At 45.5% G+C, this 14,037-nt stretch overlaps 1 protein-coding gene across 3 annotated transcripts in view; it reads left to right on the top strand.

Annotated features, from left to right (window-relative positions):
• The window catches only part of ACOXL (acyl-CoA oxidase-like), a 332,871-nt gene that overhangs the window by 210,627 nt on the left and 108,207 nt on the right, over nt 1-14,037 (top strand). For all 3 annotated transcript variants that reach the window (XM_010829556.1, XM_010829558.1, XM_010829557.1), the window contains exon 13: nt 3,152-3,241. In XM_010829556.1, the coding sequence (XP_010827858.1) occupies nt 3,152-3,241 (90 nt within the window). The remainder of the gene's footprint in view (nt 1-3,151; nt 3,242-14,037) is intronic.

Here is a 14,037-nt window from a genome sequence, read left to right as displayed (position 1 = left end):
GTGTGAGGTATCATGACGCCCCGGGCAGTCCCTGCTCTGCCCCTCTCAGGCTATTCTAAGGAGACTAGATCATAGCTCCGCCCTGGTGGTTTCAGGAGCTTGGTGGTGACGAGCTGGCCATGGCGCCACCTCGCATGTGGTTAGCCTTTGGGTTTTCTCTCCACTGCTTCATTTCAGTTGTCCACCAGCTCTTTGAGGGCTGTGAGCCCTGTCACCTTGGCTCAGCGAGGACCCTGGAGAGTCTTAAATGATCTGAGTCATAGTCACACAGTTTTACTCAATTTTCAAATGAAGAGAGGCATTTAAAGCTGAGTTTCAGCATCAATTTCAAATCAATTATCTGAGTCTCAAATCAGTTATAATGTGTGAGAAGAACTAACACAGGAACATGAGGCATCTTTATGTTATGGAATTCCAGTGCCCGTTCTGTGAGAGTCGGTGGGATTCTGTGCCGGTTTGCTGCCTTTCAAGTGGACCATTGGTCTGGTCATTGGAAAGCCCCGATTGGCCTGGTTTCCAGGGCAGAGTGTGAACAGTTCAAAAGTGTCAGAACTATAGAGCTCCTGTTCCTCCCTCCCTTGCTGGAAGAGACCAGAGCTCAATGCTCAAGGGAAAAGTACTTTGTTTCTTCAAAATTATTGTTTTAAGCCTTTAGCAGGTGTGCTTCTTATGTATAATGGCCTCTTCCCAGGTCCCGAGGTGGTATACACTATGTTCGTCCTTTCGGCACCAGAACTTGATAGGTTATTCAGGAATATAGCCCTCCAGGCCCACTCCCTTCATCTGTAAAACAGAGTAACGCCCACCTCACAGGGCTGTCGAGAGGAAGAAAAGGATTACGTGACATCATAAATGAAGTTGGGTCAGGCATCCAGCGAGGTATCTGGCTGGTGGCGGGTACTTCACAAATGGTAGAACGATGACGGTGAAAGTTGACTCAGCTACTCCCTGGCCAGGGACAGTCTCCAGCCTGATCACACTCAGTCGGAACCCGATCTCCTGTGGTTTGCCTGAGGGGTAGGAGTGGGGTTTCCCTTGTACCTATGATGGGACTGGAAATGCTACTGATTTATTTATGCATAAATACCACCGTGGTGCTAGCAGTAAAGAACCCGCTTGCCAGTGCAGGAGACTTAAGAGACATGGGTTCAATCCCTGAGTCGGGAAGATCCCCTGGAGGAGGGCATGACACCCCACTCCAGTATTCTTGCCTGGAGAATCCCAAGGACAGAGGAGCCTGGTGGGCTATAGTCCATAGGATAGCACAGAGTCGGACACGACTGAAGTGACTTAGCGCGCGCGCACACACAATCATTTTACCTTTATGAAAGTAGTCAGAGTTAAAGAGGCCCTTGCTTCTGTAAACTAAGATTGTGCAGAAGGCCTGCTCGGACTGCACTGAAGCTGAGGGGAACCAGCAGAGGGAGGGAAGCATCAAAGGATGGCTCTTGGGGCAGGAAGCAGGGATGCTTCGCGTGGGCATCAGGAACCCAGAGTGCCCCCTTCTTGCCCACTTCTGTCACTCAAGTGGCCATTTTCATAAATGAAGTGGCTCCCCCAGGAAAAAGCGTCCCAAGTGGTTCAGCGGTAAAGAATCTGCCTACCAAGGAAAGAGATGCAGGAGACGCAGGTTCGATCTCTGGGTCGGAAGTAGGAAATGGCAACCCGCTCCAGAAAATTGCCTGGGAAATCCCATGGGTGAAGGAGCCTGGCGGGCTACAGTCCATGGGGTTGCAAAGAGTTGGACATGACTGAGCACACACACACCCCAAAGATAACGGGTACCATGAGTTTGGAATACACAGCTGCCCCAGGGAGCGCCCTCTGTAACTCTCCCTGGCCCACGTGGCTTGAAGATTCCAACAGAGGCTGAAGCTGGTCATTCCCTAGCAGAGCCAAGGTGCACATACTCCCAGGACAGGCGGCGCGACAGCTGCCTCTGGTGTAACTTACGTGGCTGGACTGATCTGGAAGCAGATTTTGAGAGAGGGAAGGATCTTGAGAGCTAAGGGGGAGAACAATGAGTGGGAAGGAGGGCATAGGGGCGTTGAGAAGGTGACGGGCCCAAGGCCAAACACGGGCAGCTCTGCTCCCTCCGCTTCTGGCCTGGGGCTGGTCCAGTTTCTCACGGGCAGCTGGTTCTCCCAGGGTGTGTGCAGAAACACTTCAGAACTTTGGAAAGGAGCAGCAGGCTTCTGCCCTTTAAACAAGGATTTCAGGAAGTGAGAAAAGAAAAAAGAAGAAGAAACGGGCTGGAAACAGTATATATTCAGGATACAGAGCATTTAAGGACATTAAGGGACAGAATGGCAATTTAGGATTTTTACGACGTCTCCCAAGAATCATAGGTAGCTTTGCTAATTCTTTTCTGCTTTATTATTTTTTTAATTTCTTGGAATGCAGTTGCTGTGCAATGTTGTGTTAGTTTCTGCAGTACAGCAAAGAGAATCAGCTATGTGTGTACATATGTCCCCTCTTTTTTGGATTCCCTTCCCATTTAGGTCACCACAGAGCACTGAGTAGTTCTCTGAGCCGTATAGCAGGTTCCCATTGGTCACCTATTTTATACGTAGTACCAGTAGTTGGGTTGGGTCGGGGGAGGCATCGTTCACCTGCATTTTGTGGGATATAATCATGAATTTGTTGTTTAGTTGCTAAGTCGTGTCTGACTCTTGCGACTCCATGGACTGTAGCCCGCCAGGCTCCTCTGTCCATGGGATTTCCTGGAGAAGAGTACTGGAGTGGGTTGCCATTTCCTTCTCCAGGGGATCTTCTTGACCCAGGGATTGAACCCGAGTCTCCTGTACTGGCAGGTGGATTCTTTACCACTGAGACACCAGGGAAGCCCACCTTGATTTGGAATATAAAAGCTAGCATAATTTGTTGAAATATTTTGGAAAAATGTGACATGACTGTTTTTAGATGTTTTTGCTGCTAATGAAGACCACATCGCAAATAATATTTATGGACCAAAAGCTAATGGGATGGGTCAAAATTCTTAGAATAGTTATTCTGGATAGGAGAAATAAAGATATTTTCTTTTTTTTATATAATTGTCTGTATGTTTTTAATTTGAAAGAAAATGTTAGTCCTTTATAGTGATGGGACTGCAAATGTAAAAATTGTCTTCTTTTCCTCTTTTTTGCAATAGGGTTACATGATGGAAAATCAAATCTCAGGCTTAAAATGTGACACAGATGTGTTTGTCACTTTTGAAGGTGACAATGTCGTCATGCTGCAGGTAAGACTTGGGAAATGTTTATTCTTATTAAACAGTGAAAATTTCAAGATCAAGCGTTATCCAGAAATCTGAAGCTCTTCCTATGTCGTATCTTCATCTGAAGTCTTTGATTGGCAGGTGGTTTCCCATTAGGCACTCGATTTTTGCAGTAGTTGAATGGGGAAAGGGATTAAGTAATTTATTTCCTAGCTGATTTTTGATGTTGAAAGGTATCTTTTTTGGCTTAAGAATGTTACATCTTGTGAGTGTAGAGTCATATATCTTCTACCTGGGAGGCTATTCCCAAAGACTTTGTAAGTGCCCAGAAGGCAACCACACTTCCCAAGTGACTCAGTGGTAAAGAATCTGCTGGCCAATGCCAAAGCCTCAGGAAACGTGAGTTCAATCCCTGGGTCAGGAAGATTCCACTGGAGAAGGAAATGGCAACCCACTCCAGTATTCTTGCCAAGATAATCCCATGGACAGAGAAGCCTGGGGGGCTACCATCCATGGGGCTGCAAAGAGTCTGACATGACTGATCACGTGTGCACCCAGAAGATAAACAGGCAAAAGATAGGAAGAGCCAGTGTACAAAAGGAGGGCAATTGATCAGCCACGTAAGTGATCAGAGAAACAACTTTGGGGCCTCTGCAGTACTGATCTCTTTCATATCTCCAGTTGCCTCATGTTTAAGAGTATGTTCACATCCCACTGTTGGTCAGAACAAAAGGAATTTCTTCCATGTTACTCTTGGCCATATGTAATTCTACTTCTGGGACTTCATCTAAACTTATAATCCAAACTGCAGAAAACTTTTGGTCACAAACATTCTCATTAGGGCATTATTTATTACAGCAATAATATTGGAAACTAAATTTTCAACAATAGGAAAATGATTAGGTAAATCATGTTCTGGCCAATCAATGGGGAATTCTATAGCCTTTAAAACTGTACTTATAAAGAGTTTATTACGGAAATTTAAAATGTATGATATGCTAAGTAAAAATGATATAAGACTGTATATAGAATGGGATTCCAGTTAGGTGTTTTTAAAGATTAAGTATAGGGACTTTGGGTTTTGCTAAGATATAATGGCCCCATTCCTCCCAGGGCTTTCCTCTTAACAGTTAAACACCCTGCACAGAATGCAGTGAACAAGCATAGGGAGATTCTTTTTGAAAAATTTTTATTGGAGTGTAGTTGATTTAAGTGTTGGGATAGTTTCAGATGTACAACAAACAGAATCAGTCATACATATTTCTACTCTTTTCCTGGGTTGGGAAGATCCCCTGGAGAAGGAAATGGCAATCCACTCCAGTATTCTTGCCTGGAGAATCCCATGGACAGAGGAGTCTTGCAAGCTATAGTTTATGCGGTCACAAGAGTCAGACACAACTTAGTGACTAAATTACCACCACTCTTTTTTCCGGATTCTTTTCCCATAAAGGCCATTACAGAGTATTGAGTAGAGTTCTCTATACTCTACAGTAGGTCCTTATTAGTATCTGTTTTATACACAGTAGTGTGTGTGTCTCAATCCCGATCTTCCAATTTGTCCCTCTCCCTCTTGCCCCTCGGTAACCATAAGTGTATTTTTTTACATCTGTAACTCTATTTCTGTTTTGTAGACAAGTTCATTTGTAGCCTACTTTTAGATTCCACATATAAGCAGTATCATATGATGTTTGTCTTTCTGTGTCTGAGGTCCATTCATGTTGCTGCAAATGGCATTATTTTGTTCTTCTTTATGGCTGCATACGGAAAAGACAATGGCACCCTACTCCAGTACTCTTGCCTGGAAAATCTTATGGACAGAGGAGCCTGGTGGGCTGCAGTCCATGAGGTTACTAAGAGTCAGACACGACTGAGTGCCTTCACTTTCACTTTTCACTTTCATGCATTGGAGAAGGAAATGGCAACCCACTCCAGTGTTCTTGCCTGGAGAATCCCAGGGACAGGGGATCCTGGTGGGCTGCTGTCTCTGGGGTTGCACAGAGTCGGACACGACTAAAGCGACTTAGCAGCAGCAGCAGCATGGCTGAATAATATTTCATTGTATAAAGTGGGAACAAAGAAGGCAGGCTGCTCAGTGACCTAGGGACTGGGGAAGACAACGAAGTAAGTTCTCTGGGTTTCCTTATTGCCTCCCGTAAATCCTGGACAGAATATACATATCCTAAATCTCTAACTGGCACAAACAGAATATGCTTCAAGTAAAGCCTGTGCATCCAGACAAAGGATGCGGAAGATGGTAGCCTCACAATAGAAAACCTTACAGGCAACACTCCCTCTCCACGAGTTACACGCAACAGAAAATCCAGACCAACACACACACACCCCCCAGCTTCACCAGGGCCTGGCAGGAACTGATCTTCCTCCTAACCTCCAGTCTGAGGAAGTCAGCAGAAGCAGGTAGCAGGTATAGCGATGCCCTTCCCCCGCCTGGCGGGGCTGGTGGGGCTGGCTGTGTATGCACAGCTGTTCAGTCCTATCTGACTCTTTATGACCCCATGGACTCTAACCCGCCAGGCTCCTCTGTCTATGGAATTTCCCAGGCAAGAATACTGAAGTGGGTTGCCATTTCCTTCTCCAGGGGATCTTCCTGACCCAGGGATCAAACCAGAGTCTCCTGTATTGACAGATAGATTCTTTACCACTGAGCTGTCTGGGAAGCCTGGCGGAAGCAAAAAGAGCCCAGTTTCTCCCACTGGGGTAACGTCAGCAGGATCCCTTGGTGAGATAAGACTTCACCTGCATTTAGCAACATCGAGACCCAGTGAGGTGATGCGAGGTGGAGCTAATTACCAGTGCCCTTCGACCTCAGCTCCAGTGGCAGCAGAGTCCAGTGGAGAGTGAACACTACCCCTGCCTGACATCAACTAGACTAAGCCAGGAGGTGTGAGTTAGGGTTAGTGACCACTCACGTTCTCCCCATCCCTGGTGTCAGTGGACCCAGTAAGGAGCTGAAGCTACACAAGTACCCAGCAAAAGGAAGACTAATTTGGGGCCTTCCCAGGTGGCTCAGTGTTAAGGAATCCACCTGCCAACACAGGAGACACGGATTTGACCCCTGGTCCGGGAAGATCCCACATGCCTCAGAGAACTAAGCTGTCTGGTCCACAACCACTGAGCCTGTGCTCTGGAGTCTGGGAGCTGCAACTGCTGACGCCCACAAGGCCCAGAGCCCACGCTCCATAACAAGAGAAGCCACCACAGTGAGAAGCCTGCACGCTGCAACGACGAGTAGCCCCTGCTCAGTGCAGCTAGGAAAGCCCACGCAGCAGCCGAGACCCAGCACAACCAAATACATAAAATTTAAAAAAGAAACCTACCTAGACAGCGTGAAGGAGGACTCGTGGGCTCTTTGATCCTCTTCTCCCTGCTCTCTCACCCCCATACCAAAGGGGCTCAGTAGACTCTGAGTCTCCAGCTTTCACTGACGTCAGGGTGGAGTGGAATGGTGTGAGCTGGGTTAGTTAATACTCCATTTCCTGTCTGCCTAGTTTCAGTGGAAGCCAAGAGGAAGTTCAGCCTCTGCCCTCACCCATTGTCAGTTAGGAAGAAGTAGTAGGAATTGGGGCTCGTTGGCAGGCTGCTTCCCCATCCCCCTTTGTCTGGTATGAGTGTGACACAGCAGGAAGCTGGAGTGTCACCCCACCTGTCCACAACAAGCCAGTGTGAGCCAGTGTACTGCTTGTGCCAGAGCAGCACTGGCAGCACTCGCTGGGAAGCTGAGCATTCACACCCCCAGACCTTGCACTGCACCTCACAATTAAACACGATCTCCTAAAGTAATATCTAACCCCCCTGGATACAGTAGAAAAATCACTCATTATAAAAACAACAACAAAAAGGACAACCACAAAATTTTCCCATTTTGAATGGGAAAATCGACAGATGATGATACCATAAAGAATCGGGTGTTGGAATTATCTGACAAAGATTTTAAAGTACCCATCAAAAGACTACTTTAGAGGTAATTGCAAATATTCTTGAAACAGATAAAAGTGGCAGAACATTTCAGCAATGACAGAAGAAATAAAAGGAGACCCAAGTGTAACTGTAGAATTGAAAAATACAATTGAAAAAACAAATTGGTGGAATGACAGTAGAAGAGATGATCGAGGAAAAAAAAAAAAAATCTGTAAAGTCAATAGAATTTACTCAGTCTGAACAAAGTGGAAGAAAACGAAAAGTCCCAGGCATCTGTTGTGCCCGGTCCAACGTCCTCATCCCTGCCACCAGGTGCTGAGACGCTGCTGTGAAGTGTGGACATGAGCGCCCCTGTGTAACACAGAGCACAAAATCAGTGCACCCCACCGTGTGTAAACAAATAGCTGGTGGGGACTTGCTGTACGGCACAGGGAGCTCAGCTCAGTACTCTGTGAAGACCTCGAGGGGTGGGGTTGGAGGGGGAGGGCCACAAGGGAGGGGATACATGTATACATGTGGCTGAGTCACTTCTTTGTACAGCAGAAACTAACACGTCATAAGGCAACTGTATTCCATTAAGAAAAACAACTCAGTCCTCAACGATGACCTTCACACTGTCCCTTCTCTCAGCTCATCCTGCGGTGCTGGTTTGTAAAGCTTTATGAAGGTGCTGGATTATGACCTGGCATGGCAGGTGTTTCCAGCCTCAGAACCCAGGACTGTCCCTCAGCTTGCCACCCAGAGGTGCTGCAGGTGGCTGTGAAGTCAAGGTATTTGCTCCTTTCCCCACATCTGGCCCTCTCACCTTCCTCTATCAAAAGACCCAAACACAGCCACTTGAAATAGACAACCTATGTAGTCCTGTAATAGAAATGAAACTTAATGTTTAATAATAATAAAAAAGCTCCCCCCAAAGAAATCTTCAGGTCTAGGTTTCATTGGAGAATTCTACCAAACATTTAAGGAAGAATTTTACACCATCTCTTGCAGAAAATGGAAGAGAAGAGAATGCTTCCCAACTTGGTTTTATACAGCTATTATTACTCTGATACCAAAAGTAGATTACTATCTACAAAAAAAGGGGAAGCTACATATCAAAAACTTACATGATCTTAGATACAAAAGTCCTCAGCAAAATTTTAGCAAATTAAATCTTGCAGTGTATAAAAAGAATTATGCACTGTGAAGAAGTAGATTTCTTCGCTGGTGTACAAGGCTGCTTCAGCATTCAAGTCAATCAATGTAAACCATCATATCAAGTGAAAAAAATTATATGATTATATTGGTTTACACAGAAAAAGCATTTGACAAAATCCAACAATAGTTTGTGATTAAAAACTCTCATCAAACTAGAATAGAGGGAAATTTCTGTCACTTGTAAGCTTTCCGGGTGGCACAGTGGGAATCTCCTACCTGTGCAGGAAACGCAAGAGACACAGGTTCAATCCCTGGATCAGGAAGACATCCGGGAGAAGGAAATGGCAACCCACTCTAGTATTCTTGCCTGGAGAATCCCCATGGGCAGAGGAGCCTGGAGGGCTACAGTCCATGGGATTGCAAAGAGTTGGACAAGACTTAGTGACTAAACAACAGCAAATCCTTCTCTGGACTGGATTATGCTTTGAATCCACTTATCAAAGTAGAGGTAGATATTTCAGAGACCTGTAGGCAATACTTTTCATAGTATTCTTCTATTACTGACGTGCCTTCAACCCTCTATCTGAAGGTGCGTCTCTTTAGTGATCCTGCGGGCGCCGTGGCCACTGCCCCATGACTGAGGAGCTGTGGACACAGCAGGCCTGTGCTTCGCAGTTAGCATGCTTTACATGTTTCCCTTTGAGTGGGATCGAAGGTCATCTGACCCTTTCATTATTTCCCTGGGGCAGAGGTTGTGAGCCCTTGGTGAAATTTAATTATACCCTCCACCAAATCCAATTACTGTCCACACCCATGAAATCCCATTATAACTTTCTTCCGCTTCATTAGAGATACCCTAGGACAGGTCCCTTCTTAACCCCCTGTGGCAGATTTCCTAAGGAATATCAGCCACAGGCTTTGCTCACACTGTTTATTACTCCAAGGAAATATATGCAAAAATTCAAACGACCTATAGTCCTACTTGCTTAAAAACCAAACACATATCTGGTTTCCAGTAAGAGAGCTGATTTCTTAGGGATTTCACCGTCCCCTCTCCGCCACCAGAGTATTTTCCCGAGTATTCGGATATTTTGTTTTGTTTTTCTTTTTTCCAAATTTTGAAAATTTCAAACGAATTTCATGAGAAAATTGAACTATTGGTATAATATCACTTGGGCATATTCCCCACCTCCAAATGTTAGGAGTGTGTTCTCATTCTTGTTTTCTCTATACACACGTGCACACTCGCGTGTGTGTAAATTAAATGTCAACATTCATTTTTTAAAAATAAGGACATTTTCTTACAAAAGCACAATACTGTCAACACACCTAAGCAAATGAACAGTAATACCATAATGAAAGTGAAGTAAAAGTGTTAGTTGCTCAGGCGTATCTGACTTTTCAACCCCATGGACTGTAGCCCTCCAGGCTCCTCTGTCCATGGGATTCTCCAGGCAAGAATACTGGAGTGGGTTGCCATTTCCTTCTCCAGGGGATCTTCCCGACCCAGGGATTGAACCCGGGTTTCCTGCATTGCAGGCAGATTCTTTACCTTCTGAGTCATCAGGAAGGCCCCATACTGTAATACAGGTTATCTAATCGGATTAAGGAAGAGGGAGCCAGGTGAACAAATAGAACTACTGGCACTGGAGAAAGCAAGAAGTAATTAGTATTCCTGGAGATACGTGATGACTCTGCATCCATAAAACAAAAACATCCTGGGGACCTCCCTGGCGGTCCAGTGTAACCACAGACTTTGAATTTGTGGTGGTGGTTGTTTAGTTGCTAAGTCCTGTCTGACTCTTTGTGACCCCATGGACTGTAGCCCACCAGGCTCTTCTGTCCACAGGATTCTCCAGGCAAGAATACTGGAGTAGGTATTTCCTTCTCCAGGGGATCTTCCTGACCCAGGGATCGAACCCGGGTCTCCTGCATCACAAGAAGATTCTTTCACTAACTGAGCCACCAGGGAAGCCAAAAGGGAAGTAAAAGGGAAAAGCTGAGAGACATGGATGATCATGTCCAGGAAACTGATGACATTCCCCAAAGAGGAAGCAGAGAACGCAGGCAGATGAAATCAGAGAAATAAAAGAAGGCAGTTTCCCAAACCTGAAGACAGTCACAAGTCTTTCTTCACAACAGGCAGGACCCACCAGACAAGGTCAGAGCCTGAAAACAGTCTGGAGAATTTCAGATCACCAAGTAAGGACAGAGAGAGGGCCTCCGGACGTTAGACTGAAAAGAAACATCAGATGATTTGCTAAGAAAAGAGTCAGATTGACCCCAGCCCTATTGGCTGCAGCACTGGAGGCTGGACCCCACTGCACCCACATGTCTCTGGGGCTCTTGTCACAGTTGGACTCTGGTGTGGGTCCTGGGCGTCTGCATTTCCAGCAAGCTCCTTGGTGACGGTGACACTGCTGCTCTGCGGACCACAGTTTCAGTGGCCAGGGTCTAGAATAAAATGGAACGACGCCTTTAGAACTCAGAAGAAAATTACTTTGAATGTAAAATTTTACAGCTAGCTAAATTATTCATCAAATATGAGCCAGACTTACAGATATTCAAATGTTCGGGAAGTTTACTTTGCCATGCACTTTCTGAAAAATATTACTTGTAGATGAGGTGGAGAAAAGCATAAAACAAGTGAAGAATTAGAAAGATATCTGTGGATAGCCAATGGAAATTTCCTGTATGACTCAGGGAATTCAAACTGGGGCTCTGTAACAACCTAGAGGGCTGGGATGGGGAGGGAGATGGGAGGGAGGTTCGAGAGGGAGAGGACATATGTGCACCTATGGCAGATTCATGTTGATGTTTGGTAGAAACCAACATAACACTGTAAAGCAATTATCCTTCAATTAAAAATAAATAAAAAAAATAAAGATATCTATGCTTTCTGGAGCTAATCCAAGAGGAGTTTGTGTAAAGAAATACCTGCATAGTCGTGGCCAACACAATTAGTCCAAATTAGGACAAGAAGTCAGAGGGCTCAAAAGAATGACTTTGAGAAGGAAATGATTTCTATTCAACAAGCAGAATAATTAAGAAGCAGGAAAATGCTTAATCATGATGGAAAAGCCATATGGTTCTTCTTGAAACAAGTGGGAAAATAGTCGATCAAGACTCTAGGAAAAAGAAAACTGCTTGAGAAAAGCATGTTCCAAATAGGAAGCAAGAGAAATATGTTTGACCTTGGCATTTGGAAGCTTCTTCTCTAGCAGAATGAAAACTGCTTGAGAATGGTTATTTCTGAAGTGAAGTTCTAGAGGTAAGGGGTTGGGTAAGAGACTTTGACTTTTTATTTAAGGCCATGTCTTGATGAAATTGAAAGAGAAGAGTGAAAAAGTTGGCTTAAAGCTCAACATTCAGAAAACTGAGATCATGGCATCTGGTCCCTTCACTTCATGGGAAATAGATGGGGAAACAGTGGAAACAGTATCAGACTTTATTTTTGGGGGCTCCAAAGTCACTACAGATGGTGATTGCAGCCATGAAATTAAAAGACGCTTACTCCTTGGAAGGAAAGTTATGGCCAACCTAGACAGCATATTCAAAAGCAGAGACATTACTTTGCCAACAAAGGTCCGTCTAGTCAAGGCTATGGTTTTTCCAATGGTCGGGTATTGATGTGAAAGTTGGACTGTGAAGAAAGCTGAGTGCCGAAGAATTGATGCTTTTGAACGGTGGTGTTGGAGGAGACTCTTGAGAGTCCCTTGGACTGCAAGGAGATCCAACCAATCCATCCTAAAGGAGATCAGCCCTGGGTGTTCTTTGGAAGGACTGATGCTAAAGCTGAAACTCCAATACTTTGGCCACCTCATGTGAAGAGTTGACTCACTGGAAAAGACTCTGATGCTGGGAGGGATTGGGGGCAGGAGGAGAAGGGGACGACAGAGGATGAGATGTCTGGATGGCAACACCCACTCGATGGACGTGAGTCTGAGTGAACTCCGGGCGTTGGTGATGGACAGGGAGGCCTGGTATGCTGTGATTCATGGGGTCGTAAAGAGTCGGACACAACTGAGTGACTGAACTGAACTGAACGTGGCCTAAACTTTTTAAATTGGAGATTTGCTTTACAAGGTTGTGTTAGTCTCTGCTCTACAGCAGAGTGAGTCAGCCATATCTATACACACACCCCCCCCTCTGAAGCCTCCGTCCCGCCCCATCCCACCTCTCCAGGTCATCACAGAGCACTGAGCTGAGCGCCCTGTGCTGTGCATTTTATGCTTGGTGGTGCAGCTTCCCACTAGCTATTTATTTTATACATGGCAGTGTATATTGATATATGCCAACCCTGCTCTGCCAGGTCATCGCCCCCTCCTCTTCCTGCCCTGTGCCCACCTGCCCATTCTCTGTCTGCGTTTGTACTCCTGCTTGGCAAATAGGTTCATCGGTACCATCTTTGTAGATTCCAGATACAGTATATGATATTTGTTTTTCTCTTTTGACTTATTTTACTCTGTATGACAGATTCTATACTCATCCACATCACTACAAATGACCCAGTTTTGTTGCTTTTTATGCCTGGGCAATTTTCCGTTGCATATGTACCACATCTTCTTTATCTTCTTCTTCTGTCGATAGACAGGTAGGTGGCTTCCATGTCCTAGCTATTGTAAATAGTGCTGCAATGATCTTTGGAGTTCATGTGTCTTTTAATTATGATTTTCTCAGGATATATGCCCAATAATGGGGTTGCTGGGTCATGTGGTAGTTATATTCCTAGTTTTTAAAAAAAATTTTTTTTAATTAAAAATTGGGTATATTTAAAGCCATTAAAATAAATTGGCCCTCCCTTATAGAAACACATTTATTGCATTCTTACTCACTGGTGTAATTTTTACTATATAAAATAAAGAAACTATGAGTAAAATATAGAAAAAAAAGAAATAGTCTTTCCTTAAATATAAAAGATGAGGAAGGGAAGAGAAGGAATGAAGAGTAACAAAGAAAGGCCTCACTGAGAGAACAAATGCTGCATGCGAGTGCATGCACACACACACACACACACACACACACACACACCTTACTGTTCTCCCCACCCCCATCGCTGGGGTGAATTCCAGATTCTTCTCCAAGACAGCCTGGACCTCAGGTGCTACAACGGCGTGTTGGGACGGGTATGATGTTGGGCGAGGGCTAGACCTCAGGCTGTAGGACCCTGACTCCCTCTGCTCCTAAAGGAAGCACACAGTTCCTTTAGAAAACCTGAAAGAACGTTCCCTCTGGCCCCAGCCTTCTGGCTGTAGGTGAGTCCTAGCGATCAGCAGGTGAGGTGTTGAGATGCTAGAGGGAGCGAGGGGCAGGTGCTCCTAAAATCAGAGATGAGGGCTGGGGCGACCCTATCACAGGGCCTCGGGGTATCAGTTCTGAAAGATCTGAGATCTGGCTGCACCAGGCGGGGTCTGAGGAACAGCTGGTACGGGGGTCACCGGGCTGTGGATGACAGCCAGTCGTCCTGAAAGACCAGCCGCCCTCCCCTTCTGAGGACCTCTTGGAGAGAAAGAATGAGGGCGTGAGCTGAGGGCCTGCCCTACCCAGCAACGTCAGAGACAGATAGTTCAACAGATCTTCTGGAGGTTTACAGGTGGGATCTACAGATGAGGTGTACAGAATCACCTCAGATGATGGCAGAAGCGAAGAGAAAGGGAGATGTGTGAATGGGCCAGAGGCAGGCGGAGGCCGGCCTAGTGGGGGCTGAAGACCACCACAGGGGAGTGGAGGTATGCCGGGGACCAAGT

This window comes from Bison bison, unplaced genomic scaffold (assembly GCF_000754665.1).
Source record: "Bison bison bison isolate TAMUID 2011002044 unplaced genomic scaffold, Bison_UMD1.0 scf7180017864508, whole genome shotgun sequence".
NCBI classification, from domain to species: Eukaryota; Metazoa; Chordata; class Mammalia; order Artiodactyla; family Bovidae; genus Bison; species Bison bison.
The sequence above is the reverse complement of the archived record's forward strand: the minus strand, read 5'-3'. Positions and strand labels throughout refer to the sequence as shown.